Source organism: Coloeus monedula, assembly GCF_965178545.1.
Source record: "Coloeus monedula genome assembly, chromosome: 2".
In the NCBI taxonomy this organism is placed as follows: Eukaryota; Metazoa; Chordata; class Aves; order Passeriformes; family Corvidae; genus Coloeus; species Coloeus monedula.
Window position 1 is genome coordinate 97,844,664 of NC_138782.1, and position 19,382 is coordinate 97,864,045.

Sequence of the window (19,382 nt, forward strand, 5' to 3'; positions counted from 1 at the left end):
ATTCGTGATGGCTTTTAGAAAGCTGAATGTGTTCATATAAATGGTAAAAAGAACTCCATTGAAAGTTAGTGAACTTTTACTGTGAATCACATTTAAAAAGACATTTATTTCTGGAGAAGAAAATGTTTAGGCATAAAATTGGCAGCTACAGTCACAGTAATGTTTAACTCATTAAAAAAACCTTGAAGAGTTAATTATTTTTTCCCTTTATTTTCAGTTTCAATATGGAACCCAGTTATGATTTTCTACATATTTATGAAGGAGAAGATTCCAACAGTCCTCTAATTGGCAGTTTTCAAGGCTCACAGGCTCCTGAAAGAATAGAGAGCAGTGGTAACAGTCTGTTTCTGGCTTTTCGCAGTGATGCTTCTGTTGGAATGTCAGGATTTGCCATCGACTATAAAGGTACTGTTCTCATGGTAATCTAAATAAAAGGAAAAAATGTTATTTAGTGATTATTGAGACTCAAATCTGTTTACTTCTGTATGTACCCATAACTGAACTGCCAAATACCTTGATGCATCAACATATGTTTTAAAAACTATTTTCTGTTAATACGTGAAGGAATACAGAAATCCTATTTCATGAAATCTCTTTCACATCACTTATTCACTTTTTCATCTTCCAGAAAAAAAAAAAAATAGGTAGAAGACGCACATCAAAAGTAACATTTGGAAAAAAGTTTTACAACAGTGAAATTGTCTTACCCAAGAATGCCATCTGACTGTTTTTTCTTTCTTGTCAATACATGCTAATACATTTTCCTTTCCACATTGTTTTGAATCTACAAATGCATTATTGAATAAATACTACTGGATAGTAATTGCATTTTTTTTTGAGGGGGTGCCTCTTACTAGATAGAGACTGGGTTAGGCTGACTGTTTATTAAAGTCAGAAAATCATTGAAGATGCTGGTTTCTTTTCCAGTCACAGATGCTGTCTGTGGCTTGATTATAATCTTTGCTGAGTTTTATCAAGCTGTTTTTCAGCAGCAGAAGTGCTGCCTCAGCTTCTTATTCTTGACAATGGAAGCAAACCACATTAATGTACATGTTAAAAATGAAAGACAAAAAGATCTAAGAAATACAAAAAAATATATACCTATAAAAGAGAGAGGAATGAAAAAGACCTATGAAATCCTTTTTGTATTTAGTCTTCTTCTGTCATCCAGAATCATGCATTATTCTCCATACTTGCAAGGTTCTTCTTCCCAAAGTAATTGTCATATTGCCATAAATGAAATCTTAGACTGTTTGTCCCTGTCCAAAAGAAATATCAAAAAAATGGGAAAGCAATTTGTTCCAGGAAATCTGCAAGGCCTGCAAGGAAAGAAAATGAGGTGTTGAGCAGAAGGAGATAAAGAGATAACGACGGCGATTGAAAATGTGCACACACATTTTTACTGTGCGTCTAATTTTTATTCTCGGCGTAGTCTGATATCAGTTCCTCTATGCAACTGGAAGTTAAATGAAATTATAATGAGATAAAAATAAAAGATACAAGAACAGAATACTGTCTTTAAGAAAATTATTGTACTTGATGGACAGTATGCTTCTGCTTAATAATTTAACATTTTTCTTATGTATATTATTCCATATTTTATATAAAATGTATAAAATGATAGAACAGTGAGTTGGAAGGGACTTAAAGATCATCTACTTCCAACCCCCCCTGCCATGTTAGGGACACCTTCCACTAGACTGGTTTGCTCAAAGCCCCATCCAAACTGACCTTGAACACTTCTAGGGAGGGGACATCCAAAACATCTCTGGGCAACCTGTTCCAATGCCTCACCACCTTCATGGTAAGGAATTACTTCCCTGTATCTAATCTAAACCTACCCTCTTTCAGTTTGAAGCTACTCCCCCTTGTCCTTTTTCTGCAAGCCCTAGTCATTGACTGCTCGCGCCTTCCCCATGTCCTGGGTGATCAGGTCTCCCATTTCTTTCTGGAGAGGACCCACATTTTCCATAATCTTCCTTTTGTCAACAATATATATACAGAATATATATGTATATAGAAGTGGTGAATTCTAGAACTGGCCATTTTTCTTCTAAATACTAAATACTGAACTTTATTGGAAACATTCAGCTTCTGGAGGGTTCTGCTAAAAAAGGTAGGAAGAAAATGCTCTTGGTTAGATCCTCTCAGTATAATTTCCTCTTTTAATCTTATGCAAACATCCATGATCCATGATTCAACAAGAATAATATATTACTAAGTTGTTGAAAAATTTAAACTGATTGAAAAAACCCATTGATAATTGTTCTTTTTGATGTTCTTTTTAATTGAAAGTGTATATAGATTTACTGTAATTCATTTTAACAGAAAAGCCACGGGAAGCTTGTTTTGATCCTGGAAACATCATGAATGGCACAAGGATTGGAACAGACTTTAAGCTTGGTTCAACCATTACTTACCAGTGTGATTCTGGATATAAGATTATTGAACCTTCAACTATAACATGTGTAATTGGTGCAGATGGAAAACCAGCATGGAACAGAGCATTGCCATCTTGTAATGGTATGTACTGTTTTCTTACCATTTCCCTTGTCCCCCCAGTGAATTCAGTTTCTCAGTCCCTGAGGCTGTTTACACTTTCTACACATACAGCATGTGTAAGAAAAAAACAAATCTGAGGTCAAAAAATAAGAATCATGATGACTGTTGGACTATAGCTTAGTCAATAATGTATTAAGTATTTAAAAATGTCTTTAAACTCTGGAATCAACACATGTTCATAATGATTACAATGTAATATGTAAGGTTCTTGAGACACCCAGTATTATTTAGAATAGATACCACAACCATCTCAATACTGCATTAATTGTCAGCTTGGAATAAGATTCATAGTTACTGAGGCAGAAAATTAAAATGACATCTCAGAAATGTGGCTAACTAATTTATCTTCTATTCCTTGTTTCAGTGTTTGTATTGTGTATATACATACATATGGACCAATTTTAACAAATCAAAAACAATTTACATATATTAGCTAATAAAATCCATACAGTATTAGTTTATTTATGGTGAAAAATTATCTCCTGCAAAATTTTAGATTTTTAATTATAGAAAAGCACAACTTAGAAGGAAATATTTCTACAACTCCATAACTTTGGAGTTTGTTTTAAATTAAAAGTGATACACTTTCATTCCAGTGAAATGTTCATGACTTGAGAATTTCATGTGGTAATCAGACTTTGTGGCATAATTTCTGATATCCTCAAAGCAAAAAGAGAAGGAAATAATAAAGATTTTAAATTCATGCCATATACTAATTCCTTGTGATATTTGAGTTTCTTTGAGTTTCACCTCAGCCACATAATCCTATTCTGCCTACTGATAGATCAAACTTCTCATCTTCTATCATTACATTGAATTTTTAAATAATTCATACAAGCAGCTAAGAGAAGGATTTGTAGTATTAATTGCTGCCTTTTTTTATAAGGAAGTCACAGTTGTGGAGATATTTCAAGCATGGTTTTAAAGACCTGTCAGGGAGCAGAAAGAACAGGTCTGCTCAACAAGGGCTAAGAGCCAAGCACAGGCTCTGCCCTCACTCACTAGGCACAGCTCCACATGAGCTAGGTCTGCAGAGCCAGGAGTTGGTAACAGGGTACTTTCATAGCCCCACTCACCTTGTCCACCTGGGCCACAGGTCCTCCTCTGAGCTACTTTCCAGGAAGGTGTTAGATTGTACTCTGCTATATGTAAGATGCCCACAGCAGGGTAATATTGATTTACTTTGTTCCTTTTAGCAGAATGATATTTTCCTTGCTTAAAACCAAATTAATGTGGCTATGCTATTTTTAATGACCTTATTTCTATTTATTTATTTATAAAATAATTTCATTATTGTTTTTTTGGGTAAGGTAACTTCTTACAACAATCTGTTATTCTGGTGAAAACTATAGTTTTTTTTATTAAATGATTTCTCACAATAAAAAGATCACTGAAATTCATGTAACTAATTTAATACAAGACTAATATTTTGATGAAGATTTTGATAGGAAGCCAGACTTTTCCAAAAGAGAAGAGTGACAGCAATAGTTTGTTTTCAGTGTATACGAATCAATGTCCAACACAAGGACATGTTTGAACTTAAAAACAGCCACTCCATCAGTCCCTTAGTATGCCACACTTACAGCCTATACATGGAGGAACATGCCATGTATTCATTGTTATTGTTTTTCTCATGATACAGACAGAACTACTATTCATATAAATCTTGACTTGTCTTGGAGGTTTGAGCTCCACTGTACTTAAATATTCCTTCTAACTTCTGTAGGTCTAAAAATTTCTCTTACCTTTCTGTTGTTTTTTTAATATACATATGAAGCCAAGGATTTTTTTATATGTATAATCTATATGCTCTTTTCATAATCATCTAGGAAGATATGAAAAAAAGGCAATACAAGCATACTTCACAAAGCAGAATCCTTGGCATTCTGTGCAGGGTAGTGTCAGCATATCTATGTATTTTTCTGTGCCATTTTTTTATGCAGTACCATATTTTTTCCTGACCTGTTTTTAACATGGATAGATATAGACAGATATTCAAATGAAAACCCAACCTAAAGTCTTTTTTTACAGTATCTTTCAATTAAATAACTTATACTTCCAGTCCTATCGGAATAATTGTAGTCAAGTAAAACTTGCATGTATTCTAATTTTAAAGAAATTATAATAAAATTATATCCTGAGAAAAAGCAATTAAATATTTCAGTACAGGTAAACCAAACAAAAGCAAAACCAGTAAGTGTCATTTTGGGATCTTTAGATTTTTATTTTCAGGCTTAACTAATACAGTCAACTCTAATTAATATAATGTGTTTCTTTGTGTTTGTTTCCAGCACCATGTGGAGGGCAGTATACTGGATCAGAGGGAGTGGTTTTATCACCAAATTATCCTCATAATTACACTGCTGGACAGACTTGTCATTATTCAATAACTGTTCCTAAAGAATTTGGTAAGAATTTCTTCTATTGATTTATCAATCATTATCATCATTCTACTGTTCAAATGTCCTTTATGTGTAATAATGACTGCAAGTTTACATTGTATTGCAAATTATTTATAAAAACTAAATATATTCCTGACATGGGAAATGATTCTAAGGTTTTAACCTTTTACTTCTCCCTAGAGTAATCAATTGACTTCAGGTAAGGCGTCTATGTCTGCTACCTAAATGTATCCTGAATATCCTCATTGATTACATTGTTCATCATCATAGGATAATCATTCATTCAAGCTCCCTGTAAAGTAAAATCACGTGTCAGAAAACAAGTTCTTATATTCCTCCTACATTTTAACTTTTTGGTTTTCATGTTTTAACAAAAGCAAGATGCATAGAATCATATTTTTTAAGGTGGACAGTGGAGGGAAGGGAAGCAATTTTACATTAAAGAACCAGAAGTGTTTGTGAAAAATCACAAAACTGATTGTTTCAATGGGTCGAAATACTTGGACAAAATCTGTAAAACTTGTGCAATTGTAGGTAAGGTATAGTTTTCTACAAAGCAGGTTTTTTCTAAGTCCAGACAAGTAGCAATAAGATTAATTTTACTACTTCTTTACCTAAAGGCTGAATTCACACCAACTTAATGCATTTGGTACTTTCTATGTGCAATGAAACCTGTAAGGACTCAGCTGTAAATAAAATATAGATGGCTAGAGTGAAAAAAATAATATTTTTATTTACTTGGCTTTACTTCATGTTTCTATTGCTATATGATATTTGAATTCAGTGAACTATTTGATATTTACGAGTGAGATGTATAATTAAATGATTTATTAATACACTTTAAATTACGTACAGCTGAAGTGCGAATTAAGTGTAGCAATATGTCAAAGCTGGTAACACACTGGTGTTTTTAGTATTTGATCAGCTTTTATAGCCTTCTGATAAAATAAGTACTAATGCAACTTTTAAAATTTAACAAATCAATAAATTTAAAAAAATCTTCCTCAGGCTAAAGCCAGGTAAGCAACTAATCCTATATGATAATAGATGCTCCTTAATAGTTGCTATAGATGGCAATGTAATTTTGGTACAAACCTTTCTGTTTAGATATTCCATTTTCTTATTCTCATAGGTACCTAAGCAATAAGACTTGTTTAACTGGAGGGCACAGTTTTGGTGAAAGCGTGATTTAATAAATTTGGTTTTAATTAAAAATATGGAAATAATGAACAAAAGAAATATTCTTATCACTTAAGTTTAATGCAGCTGTTTTATCATGTTACACAATGAAATAAGTTGGAAAAATTCGTGCAGGAATTCATTAATAAATAAGACAAGCAGAATACATCCTTAAATTTGATTTTGAAGACTAAGTTTTTCTTTTATCTCCTCTCTTTTTATTTTTTTCCTGTCTATACTTTCTTTTTCTTTTTTACTTTTTTTTTCTTTTTTTTTTTCTTTTTTTTAATGTAGTGGTGTTTGGACAATTTGCCTATTTTCAGACAGCTTTGAATGATGTGGCAGAATTATTTGATGGAGAAAATTCTCAGGCTAGACTACTTAGTTCACTGTCTGGATCCCACTCAGGTAATTAATAAAGAAAGGAAGTATGCATTTCTTGCACAGCTCGGTATGGGAAAAATAATCAGGAGAATGTTATGAATTTACTTTGGAAATAAAGTCATTGGAACAGGATGTGAAGGGGAATGGAACACCTTTCTAAATCTTTGAATCAAGACATTATTCTGGAACATATGGTTTAGGCAAGAACTGATCACTTGGGTGAGTATAGAAAGAGTTGAATGGAATCTCTGATCTCTGTATAAGAGGGCAGATTGGATGGTATAATTATCTTCTCTGCCCCTAAACTTTTTGAAATACACATCTACATATTCTGAATGTCTAATTTAAACACAAATTACTTGTATTTACAAAATGCAATTATCTGTATGCAAACATGCACTTAGACTAAAAGCAGGCCAGCTGTTGCATTCAGGTAACTATAGCAAAATGTTGACCTTGTGAAATCATAATTAAGCTTATATGGATTTCAACATGGCCAAATATCCAATGTGTGCATGTGTAATGACTGTGTTAATCTTCAGTGATATGTAAGTATGTTTCTGCAGCTATGAATGTGACTTGTCAAACAATTGTAGTATTTAGGAGAGTTTATGTGAGTTTAAAATTTTTTCAGTACAGGGCTATTCATGGCTTCTTGGTTTTTACTTTGAATAATTGGAGAAATATTTCATACGAAAAGAATGTAACATATCTATTTGATTTCTAGTAAATATATTATTATATGAAAAACTCAGTTTTTAATTTTCCTCTGGTGAATCCTAGCTATTTGTGTCATAGTAAGAGTTCACAAAAAATTCTAAGATTTGTTGAATTACTGACAGGAGTTTAGCAACAAAACAAAATTAAATTTTTCATTTTAAGAGACAGCCCATCTAAGCACCAAATTTTACTGCATCAAACTATCATGGAAAAGTTGAAACTAATGTCTGTTTTCACAGCAGACATTTAAAAATACTTGAAAGGAACTTAAAATTCTGATTTTTATTTATTATATCTGACACACCTGATTTACATTGATTAAGGATTCTGTTACATGAAATCACTACTTGCAATAATATAAAATTAATCAAAGTGAAAGAATTATATACCTAGTTATATAAGATATTTTAAATCATCATTCATTTCTGTAGAATTTCATAAAATATGGGTTTATGCAGTCCAGTGAGAAAAAAAATAGTAGTCATATGTAATGGAATCATTGTGGAAGTACTGCAATTTTGTCTAGAGTGTTTCATTATTGAACTTTTATCATGACTCCTGACAGATATGTCAGGAAAGGTGTTAAATTACATTAAATATCTTTATTAATCCTCAAATCAGAAATAAAATTTGCAATGCTATAAGAAAGTTAATAATGTAATATAGTTCATGTGTGACCATATATTTTATTGAAGCCACTACATAAAACAAGTCGTGGGTTTGCTCTCTTTCAGTTTTAGTTTTGAAACGGTAAGCATTCCATGAAGATTCCTGTGGCATTTTTCAAATGCTTTTATTTGTTTAATGTGTTTTGCAAGGCAAAGTAAAGCTCTCAGTCACAGAAAAGAGTTAACTAAAAAGGATTCTAATACTTTTGGCCCCAAGTGGCAGTAGGGTTCTCCAGTCCAGTAGTTTGTTGGAGCTCTAGTTCCAGCTGCTGCAGTAAATCCAGAAGGTTTCTCTTGTTGAATCGTGAAGTCTTTTTGTTCTTACAATGGCAAATTTAATTTTGTACAATGTTGTTTATGTTTTCTTTAACTATAGAAGAAAACATAAAACTATGTGTTTTAACAGCATATTTGATTACATATTGAAGAGCTAAAACTGTTTCTGTTTTGTGTATTTGTTTTCTGTTTCCATTTATAGGAGAGACATTGCCTTTGGCTACGTCTAATCAAATTCTTCTGCGATTCAGTGCTAAGAGTGGGGCATCAGCCAGAGGGTTTCACTTTGTTTACCAAGGTAAACGTGTCTACTTTTGGTGGAAGACACTGGTGCCAATTTCATGAATTGTATTGGTTTTAATTCTGCATAAGTCTTAATGTATTGCTTTAAATGTGAGTGTAGTCTTAACCTTTTTCCAGAGATCAGGGACTTCTCCTCATGGCAGACTGGCTTCAAAACAGCAGTTGCTGTGTTTATCCTGTCTGGCCTCATGGACTTGAATATGTCCAGCCTTTCTCAGTAGTCTGCAGTCTGTTGCTCCCTTACTGCTGAGTGAGCTCAAGGGGTTTGGGAGCGTGCTTATTTGTATTAGTCTTTTTCAGTATTCCCAGCTGATTTTTCAAGAGTTTTTGTCCAGGCTGCTAAGGAATTCTGTCTTCTTGGAGAGCTTGGAGAGAAAAATTGCTGCAGCAGAGACCATCAGGCTGTTTCAGTACTGAAGGGTGGGTGGGAGACTTGCTGGTCTGTTTTTGACCCAGCTGAACTTGAGGAGACATTATGTGCATGTCTGCACACTGCAGCTGAAATGCAAGAATGACACAGCATGGCCAAGTCTGTTAGCATTCTGCTGAACAGCTTAGTACACTTAGCTGATCCCTGAGTCTTCAATGCAGTCTGATGACACCTGGAGCAGTGCTTACAGGTTCATTGCCTGTATGGGCAACAAATGCAGTCCCAAAGCAACTGACTTCGGGGCAGTTCACTAGATGTATTCCTTACATACCCAGTAAGCTTAATGAGACAGTCATTGCACACTGTGGTTTATTGTATACTACCATTTCACCTTTACTAAATTGAAGTGTAAAAGTAGTTTTGGATAGATTTAAATATTATTATTATTAAGATCCCTAGATACTTTTTTTAATTTTTTTCTTTAAACATTGGAGCATGGTCCTAGTTTGACACAGCAAATAAATGGAAAGAACTGTCTCACCTCAAGAATATTTCCATATTTGTAAGGAGCTTGTTAGGACTGATTTTTAGCCTTCTGACTTCTGTGTTTATAGAAAGATACCACCGTGACTGCACATTCTACTTTGGATATATCTCAAGATATTTTTACCTGACATTATTACACATCAAAAGGATCTTACACACACTTGCATTAAAACTTATCATCCTAAATTAGTCAAAAGACGGAGCCTATAAACTTCTGGAATTAGAAAAGAGCTGTCAGCATTTGAGTTCTTATCAATTTGCATATGAATGACATATTTCTGTCTTACTCTATTTGGTTTTCTTATGTCTAAAGTGTTATTTCTTGCTGCTTTTAAAGAATTCATAGTGATAAAACCCCAGGATTCTATTAGCTGTATATATAAACACATAGATGGCTATTGAACAGGAAGTCTCCAGGTGAGCACAATGCTATGCTTCATTTCAGATATTTATGTCTTTAGGAACTGTAAGAAATAGATTTTAACAAATGAGAGCACAAAATGAGTTAGGCAAAGTCACTTTATTTGTCTCAGGACAATCATGAAGCTATTTAAATACCATGGGACTTTAATATATTTAAAAATATATCTTGAGAGTTTTACTAAACACAGTTATATATGTATACATATATTAGTTAATGAGTTAGTGGTATTTAATAAGCTCTATCTTTTTGAGATTTTTTTTCTCTTCTTTCAAAGCATGTGATCATACTTCCAAAGACTACCTGCTTGCTAGCCTTTTAAATACTTCAGAAATGACATCCACTCTCACATTGAACATAGTAATCTGGTCTGCAAAGTCAATCATTTTATTTATTGCCCTCTATTCCAGGTTGACCTTCTTCCCTGTTCACTTTTCCACTGGGCTGATTTCAATTTAGTTTCACAGCAGTATGAAACATTTACTGAAAAACGGAGGATAATTACTATAGAAAATGGAATGCCTCTGTGATACAGCTTGAGAAGTCTAGGTTGACAACACTATAGGCAAAAGCTAAAAGGAAGTCTCGAGGGGGAAAAAAGTTATTGCTTGCTTATTTCACATTCTGGTTTGAACAACCAGATAGGGGCTTTAGCTTCTGATTCAGATTTAATGGCTTTTGTGATGCCACTTTCTAAAAAACTTCTTTTTATCTGGGTATGTCATCTATGACTTCATTTCTTTTCTCAGATCATCAGTTTTCCTTGTATTTAATGCAATAGGTAAAGAATGTCTGTAATGAGACTGAAGGAATATCCAGTCTTCCAAAATATTAGGGTCAGGTATGTTGATATATGCTAAGAACAATCATGTGTAAGAAGACTGGGATTTTTTTTGCAGGCTTTTTTATGCTCGTCTTCCTGCTATGACATCATCTAAGAAACAAGAGCCTATATTTTTATATAACTCAGGCTGCAGCAGTACAAAGTTTCTTCCTTAAAAAGTAAACCTATCATCCAAAAATTTATGGGGTTTTAATATTTGTCTTTTTTACTTGCTATACAAATGCGTGAACTATTTTATTAGGTCAATTGAGATTTTAAAGAGGATAATTAAGAAAGTTAGAATACTAGGATGAGGAAGAGAAAGGGAAATAAGAATAAAAGAAGATTGTGCTTTTAATAATCAGGTTGATCTAATTTGTGGCAAAAATAAAATGCACAGCCACACATTGGCTGCTAAATGTAATTAGAGAGCAGAAATAAGACTGCTTGTATGTGCTACCATGACACATTATGTCGTGCTTTAAAACAGACATCCTGGAGGGATGATTGATGCCCTAAGCCTGTCAGTGGTTAAGAGGGATTTGAAAAATGCCCTTAATTATATGTTTTAACTTTAACTCAGTCCTGAATTGGAAAGCCAGTTGGACTAGATGATTGTTGTAGGTCTTTTCCAACTGAAATAATCTTGGAGGCATTTCAGCTGAGCGGTCAGCTGTGTCACATTTTAGAGAAACAGACCTATTTTCCTAACTTTTTATAGATGTATGAAACTACTACATTTTTCCAGGGACTATTTAAATCCCATTTTAAACAGTGTGGAAGTACCTCACTTTATTATACCTCACGTTATCTATAGCTTGCACTGCATCTATTCTTAAGGCTGTTCTTTTTAAAACAGAGGAAGGATTAAAAAAAAATAGTACCACATAGAGTGATTGTGCATCTTTGGCATTTCTTATCTCACTGTAACCATTAACAGAGTATTAGGAAAACTTCTGAAAAACTGAGCACAATTTCAATTTTAAATGTCATTGAGTCTTGCTGGCAATAGATTAATTTGATACACTGTAGCTGTGGATGTTTCTGGCTGTCATGGCTGATCTCAGTAAAATATCGGCTTTTAATCTGAAAAAGTATTTCTGCTATGTGAACTAATTTAAGAGTGCTAGTAAACTGCCCTTACATTTGCTATCATGTCAGAGATACCTTGCTCACAGGAAAATAACTTTCATAAAGTAATATTATAATGAAACCAGATGATCTGACATCCTTTGTTGAGAGGTGCTAAAAGGTCTAGTTGCACAAAAAATGTATGGATTGCTAGTGCATGTATGCAAATTTCCTGACGCTATTACTGAAAGTTGTAGGATGTTCTTCAATGACTGTTAAAAAGTGTCCTTTGCCTGCACAGCTGTTGTAGGGATTCTCCAGACATGGATGCTAGGCGAGGGTTAGAGAAACTGAAATGATTTTTTTTTCTATAGCTTCCTCCCCTTTGAGAAATTGAGTGAAAAAATACATAGGGAAAGGTGGCAGAAGCCTGAGCAAGAGTTTCACACCATGAATAGAAAATATTCCAGGAGTGACGCTGAAATTTTCGGTCGGGGCATGTATTCTCTTAGGTAAGGCAGATAAGCTTTATACATGTGAGAAGCTCAAAGTTTAACTAGCAGGTGGCTGAGGTGGTGACCTGTATGGGAGGAGGCTGTGAGCTACCATGTCCTTCTCACAAACAGCATCCTGTGAAGCTGGTATAAGCAACCTCTCACATGCCAAAACTCCCACTATTCAGAGGACCATGTGGTGCCTGTTCTCAAAAAATATATGAGAGAGTGACTGCTTTGGGGCAGAGATGCTTCTGGATATGTGCTGCTAGAGATGCTGCTGGAGGGATTGTTGGAGGCACTCTTAGAAAGAGGCCCTCCCTGCCAAAGGGACTTTGGCCTGTGGGTAACACCTGCTGGAGTGAGAACAGCTCAGAGGGCTTGGCAGCCTGTGAAAGTCCTATTCTGCAGTAGGGAACATCTTTGAGCAGCTGTAGCCCGTGTTTGATCCACACTGGAGGAGAAACATTCAGAAACAGAGTGATATGAAAACCTGAAGAAGCAAAAAGGAGGAGAAAGATGAGTAATGCTAAGTACATTGCAGGGGGAAAGCAAAAAGTGAGCACATACCTCAGCCTCATGTGTTGTCTCTCACCTCATTGATACGACAGAGATGGACACAAGGAAGTTGAGAAAAAGAAGGGGAGGATAGGTGTTCGAAGTTGAGCCTGGTGAGAATGAAGTAAAACTGTTTAATTAACTTGTTTGATTGTTTGTGTCCTCTTTCTTTTTAATTCCTGAATCAGTGATCAGAAGTTTGTGTAAAATTGGTAATAAGTTAATCATAATTAAGTATTAATTCCCTGAATCAAGACTGGTTTGTCCACAACAATGTACTGAACCCTTTGCTGTCACATGATTGTGAATTATTTATCTCATGGCAAAAACACCTGTTTGAACAAGTAGTCCTGATCAGGGGATGGATTAAGGCCTAATTACATGGCAGAAGATGTAGTTCCAGGCATATGACACTCAATCATGCGACTGGATGTGTAAGCAGCCATCATCACCTAGGCAGTTGTAAAGTCATCACTTATTCCAGTGTAATCATTATACAATAACGTGGAAAGAAAGATTAAATAATGCTTGTGCAGAAGACACTTGGGTAGAGAGAAGGCTATTAATCACAATAAAAGAGCAGAAAAGAGCAAGCTGGGTCAGCTGAAGTGACCTGGCAGATTGCAGCTGGCCTGCAGGTTATGGTCAGGAAGAACTGTGACTGTGTGAAATCCTGGAACTATGGTTTCTTCATTATCCTTCCACAAGTGCAGAACAGTTTCTTCCCATGGTTAGAATTGCATGCACGAACAAGTTTCATAGAGCATCTGTGTGATGCTGAGGTCCTGTGGAGCACTTAATCACAAATTCCTATTTATTTGAGCAAAGCCACATATATAAAGTTTGCTGAAAGGTAAGTTGTTTGTTTAAACTGTATAAGGTGTTTAACCTTATAACCTAGAAAAAACTTAATAAAATGTATTTGCTTTTCTTTTGCTGTATTGTGCATTTCCCCAGGAGTATGCTAGTTTATCTCTGACCATTCTTTAAATCCTGAATACATTTTAAAACTTTCTTAAGCTTTCAAGGTGAAAATCTTCTGCAACTATCCAACGTACTGATTTAGAAGAAAAATACATGTTATTGTATCTGTCTGAACTTGTCTGACAAATCAACTCACTGCATATTAGTAAAAAAGAGAATGTATTTTTCTGTTATTACTAGTATCAATTATTTCTAAATCTTCTTCGCAAAAGCTTTTCTCTACATTCAGTAATACTTGTGCAAACTTAGCTGTTATATCTGGTAGCAACTCTGAAAACTGGTAGAACATAATGTAATCATAAATGAGAACTTTTAATGTTCTGATAAAATGTGTTGAGTGTTTAATGCTAGATTTAAGATAAGATTGATTTCAATTAGTGTTCCATATCCAGTTTGTTTTGAAATGTTAGTTTTTAGAGTATTTACAAGTACTTAAAACTTAAATAATAATGATTCTGAATAGAGCAAATGACAGTATAAGAAATAGGATGAGCATGAAGTTATCAATATGAAAATAAGTATAGGCTTCATACACCTTGTCTTTTACTTAGTGACCAGGGTAGCTGAACAAGTGTGGGGGGTGTGTGTACACTTGTGCACATGAACAGATAGAAATACCACTCTTCACTCTAACAGACCAGAAAAGGAATTTAAACATAATGCTGTAAAATACAACTAAATATGGCTGTGATTATGTGTACATTAGTAAGCCAGAAGCATCATGCTTGAAAATTTGACAGGAATAAAGTGTAACACCCGCCTTCTTTCCCCCTCCCTGCCTCCCCAACTCCCAGTGCCATTTTATATCTTTGTTACTGAAGGGCTAAATGGCAGGCAGTTTTCATGGTGTTACTTGTTCATATTTGGATGCAGTGATGCTCTAAAACTAATTCTTGAACAAACCAAGCTGATCAAACAAAGCTTTTGAACATGCCACTCACACAGAAAAAATGCATATATTTAATGAGATTATTTTTAATGTACCTTTTTTATACTGTGAAACATAGATGATATTGCACACAAATTATACCTGTCATTTTCTATATAAATATTTTTAGTTTTTTTTTAAATTGGCAGTTACTAGCTAACTGCAAAATGAAATGTAGTAAGAATAAGTTTGATATACAAGCAACATGCACAATACCAACAGTCAATAGGTATAAAAAATACCTGTTATTGAGAAGTGTTTATAAATAATGAAGACAAAGGGAAAACTATTCCATGGACTTCTAATGAATGTTATTATTTTGCTCTTTATATGTTGCTTACAGTCTTTTAACTGTTCTTGAATCACATCAGGTTTATGTATTCCCAGACATTATTGGTAAAAATAATTGTCAACAGCAAACACTGAAATAGCCTGGAGGGTGTATTTTTATCACTTTATATTCTCCAATATGATAAATAAAATATTTGTAAGATATTATGTTGTCTTTGTATCTGATTAGCTACACCACAATATATTTTTGGCCTTCTAATGAGAAAGTTTGAGTGAGAAGCCAAAGACCCCATATTTATTGAGTGAAGTAAGTGGTAGATATAGGATCCTGTCATTGAAGAAGGCCGCAGAAACACCCACCGATCTTCTCATGTCTAAAGCCGTGCATCCAAAGTCGAATGGTCTCCAAGCTGCCATGGCACTTACACAACTGTACACAGTCACAGCCCAAAACCATATTCTAGCTAACAGCCATTAAAGCATTAGTCCATTCTTAGAGAATACAGGAGCAGAGCAAGTAACATGAATTAAGCTGTGTCCTACAAGAAACAATCAACTTTTTTATTGGGCCGGGTTTTTTTTATTATGACTGTCATTTGTATTCATGACTTTTTTATTTTTTCTCTCTTTATACAGCTGTTCCACGCACAAGTGATACACAGTGTAGCTCAGTTCCAGAACCTAGATATGGGAGGAGAATTGGCTCTGAGTTTTCAGCAGGCTCTGTTGTTCGATTTGAGTGTAGTCCTGGCTATCTGCTACAAGGCTCTAAAGCTATCCGATGTCAGTCTGTACCGAATGCCTTAGCTCAGTGGAATGACACAGTACCAAGCTGTGTAGGTAAGAAATTACATTTAAGTTGTCTGTTCTGTCACACGTCTCTGAATTAGGATTCAGGAACTGTTTCAGAAAATAGTATTTAACCCATATATTCACTCTCCTTCGATTAATATCAGTCATGCCCAATTTAAAAGAGCAGTTTTCCATATCAAGAAATAATTGAGTACCAGCTGGCTCATAGGCAGTATAGTGTTTCATATAATGACTTAGATTATATGAACAAGTGTGATGCACATTTTCTTGAACATTCATTATTTTCATGACATATCTACAGTCTGAAATACAGGACAGAATTTAATTCTCCAGAAGTGTCTTTACCTGTTTTATTACACAGTACTCGTCATGTATTTCTATCACACATAGCATAATGATTTCTTTTTTCAAGCAGAAGCATAATGTACATTGAATAATGATAGCATTGTTAAGTATAACTAATTTTCTTTAGTCTGTCAATAGACCTGCACTGAAATAATGTTTAGCATTCCAATTTTTTTTTTGTAAATATTAAAATGTTTACCTTCTCCATATCTGGATTTGTAGCCAAAAGTCATTGCTATTCCTAGGAATTTACTCTAGAATTAATTAGAGTGTTCTAAAAATAAATGTAGGTATTCTATTTTCTGTGTATTCTGTTTTTTGTGTTTTGTTTTGTTCTGTTTCCTTGAACCTTAAAGAAGCAAGTGTGTAACAGTAAAAATATTTAACATACTACACCGCTTTATCGGCTAGATTCAATATTGGAACTATCGTAGGCTGTGGGTAAATTCACATCATTTCTGTCAGTCATGATTGTATTTAAGGTTATGTCTTTATAGTTTGTTGTTACTCTGAGGTAAGACATGATTAGGCTGTGTTGCTGGGCTGTTCTAGGATGCACACATGAAAAATGAAGTTAATTTCCGAATTGTTTATTCAGGCAGTTTGTATTTTATGCTTGGTATCACTCATATTTTAGATAAGAAGCTTTCTAAGTTCAGACGATTGCTTCTTGTCTACGTGTTTATGCTACAAAACCAAATTATTATTATAATGATCTTGATCTTAGTCAAATTATTACTGCTTCTCTGTTCTTTAAAGAGGTTTAAGTTGTGTAATAATTTGTGATAATACTTTCTTTCAGTGCCATGCAGTGGGAATTTTACTGAGCGCAGAGGTACTATTCTTTCACCAGGTTACCCTGAACCTTATGGTAACAGCTTGAATTGTGTGTGGAAAATCATAGTGACTGAGGGATCAGGTATTCAGGCAAGTCTGTATTCTGTCAAGCATGGAATATTAAGTACTTTGTTTGTTTATTTCTCCAGAAATTTCATAAATTAGTAATCCGATAATTGGGGGGCGGGGTACTTGAAACATTAGTGCTTTGGTTTTCTCATTATTGTTCTTTGGTTAGCTTTATTTTATGTTACTTTATTTTCACATTGGGGTACGAATGAGAAATGATTAACAAGGAGTTTTCTGTTTTAATTGTGTAGTTTATTGAAAGCAGGTCCTGATCCATCAATCTGATATGCAAATACCAACTCTTTCTGTCTGCTAGGATATTACGGAGGCCCTTGAGAGTTCTGCAGCTATCTTGATTATCTGCTCATTTACACTTCGAGTAATCATTTAAAATTATGCAACACATGTGCAAAATTCTTTTTACTTACTTAGTGTCGTATTTTCTAAGAGTTAACACAATTTAAAGAGTGAATAATCATGTTTTATTTAGATTTTTTTCACTGAGGTATCTTTTGTTTGGATCTATTATTTTTATTTTCTTTGGTACGTGTTCTCTTTTTATTTTGTTGGTTTTAGAACATTTAAAAGTGTATATGGCTTGTTGGCCTAAAAAGTTCTGTGGTCCTGTTTTACAGATCCAGGTCATCAGCTTTGCCACTGAACATAATTGGGACTCCCTTGAAATATATGATGGTGGAGATATGACAGCACCACGTCTTGGGAGCTTTTCAGGTTAGGATATGCCATGATTTAAAGATACAATTTTATATATAAATATGTATGTGAGAGAATATGTCTTTATTTGCTCACACATATAGACAAGGACTATGTATTCCATCATTTCTGATACCATTATGAAATGTTCTTGGTTTTGGGAGGAGACTTCAGGTGGTGTAAACATGTCAATATTCAATTCAAAGAGATTTTCAGAAGAAAATATGACACTAAAATGTTTAACTTTGATTAGTGGAATTTAGTTGAGAATACTTTGAAAAAAATCCTTTCTTTTATCTTTCCTACCCCTCCCATGGAGGAGATACAGCTTTGACTTAACTTATCCTTATTAGCCTCCCTTTCTCATGAAAAAGATGAAGCATTCAATATTCATCCAAACTCACCCGACCTCACAGAACAAACCAAATTAATACAACTGGGATATAACAAAAACAGATAATTAGTTTTTTAAAATGTACATCAAGCACATACACTTTTTCTCCTTTTATATGAGACAATTTTTTATAGAAAAAGTGTGTTCTGCAAACCAAACCAAGAGAAAGGGATGAAGTCATAAATAATTACCCAGACTCATGATTACTGATCTGATTCTGGTGTAGCTAAAGCAGGTGGATTTTTGCCTCTCTGATGATTTCACAGACTTTTAAAGTATAGATGTATATTGGATTAGTAAGGAAATAAAAAATGAACTGAAAAACTTATTGATGAACACAGTGCCATAAGGTGTGGCATATCCCTTTGGTCAGTTAGGGTCAGCTGTCCTGGCCGTGTCCCCTCCCAGATTTTTGGCTACCCCCAGCCTCCTCACTAGTGAGATAATGTGAGAAGGCCATGATGCTGTGTAAGTGCTGCTCAGCAATACCTGAAACAACCCTGTGTTATCAATATGGTTTTGGTCACAAAACCAAAACACAGCACCATGCCAGCTACAGGGATTAACTCTATCCCAGCCAGACCAAGAGATTATAACATTTTATATTAAATGCTAATAACAAGGCTGTATGTTAAATTGGCAATAAGGAAAATTAAATTATGAAAATTAATTAACTTTTGGAAGTGAATTATGTGGCATATATATTGGATCCATTGGATAAAGAACAGATGAAATGATGCATTTAACAATATTCTATTCAACAATACTAAAGACTCAAAACATTTCCTTATTCCAAAAAATAAGTGTGCCATTTTGCTTTAGCTTAAAAGCCTTCCTGCTTTCCAGGGAAACTGAAAAAAATTTTTTATATTAGAAATATTTAATTAGAGATAAACTAGTGTGGATTTATTGTGGATTTGTCTCGTGTATAATGAACATCAGACCTAAAAGGAATAATTATTTTCTGCATGGGAAAGAATATGTAAAAAGGACATGAAATTTTCTGTTCTCAAAACTGAACCAATAATGTGACTGAATTCCAGGCATGATTTCATAAGTGGTAAAATTTCTCTTTTACTAAATTATGTATGAAACCATTGTCTTCTGATTCACTCTCTGTGGATTCCTCTGTCTTCTAAATATACATTCAAGAGGTAAAAGTCTACAATTACTAAGAACTGACTAAACTGTGCTAACTATGTCACAGAGTTGACTTGGAAAGGTGAATTC

The 19,382-nt window shown here is 34.2% G+C and overlaps 1 protein-coding gene across 1 annotated transcript in view; it reads left to right on the plus strand.

Moving 5' to 3' along the window:
- The window catches only part of CSMD1 (CUB and Sushi multiple domains 1), a gene marked incomplete at both ends in the record, with an annotated part of 1,098,128 nt that overhangs the window by 930,156 nt on the left and 148,590 nt on the right, over positions 1-19,382 (plus strand). Inside the window, 8 exons of the mRNA XM_082276664.1 lie at positions 218-405; positions 2,329-2,523; positions 4,854-4,970; positions 6,438-6,551; positions 8,394-8,489; positions 15,617-15,820; positions 16,941-17,065; positions 17,680-17,776. Of these exons, the coding sequence (XP_082132790.1) occupies positions 218-405; positions 2,329-2,523; positions 4,854-4,970; positions 6,438-6,551; positions 8,394-8,489; positions 15,617-15,820; positions 16,941-17,065; positions 17,680-17,776 (1,136 nt within the window). The remainder of the gene's footprint in view (positions 1-217; positions 406-2,328; positions 2,524-4,853; positions 4,971-6,437; positions 6,552-8,393; positions 8,490-15,616; positions 15,821-16,940; positions 17,066-17,679; positions 17,777-19,382) is intronic.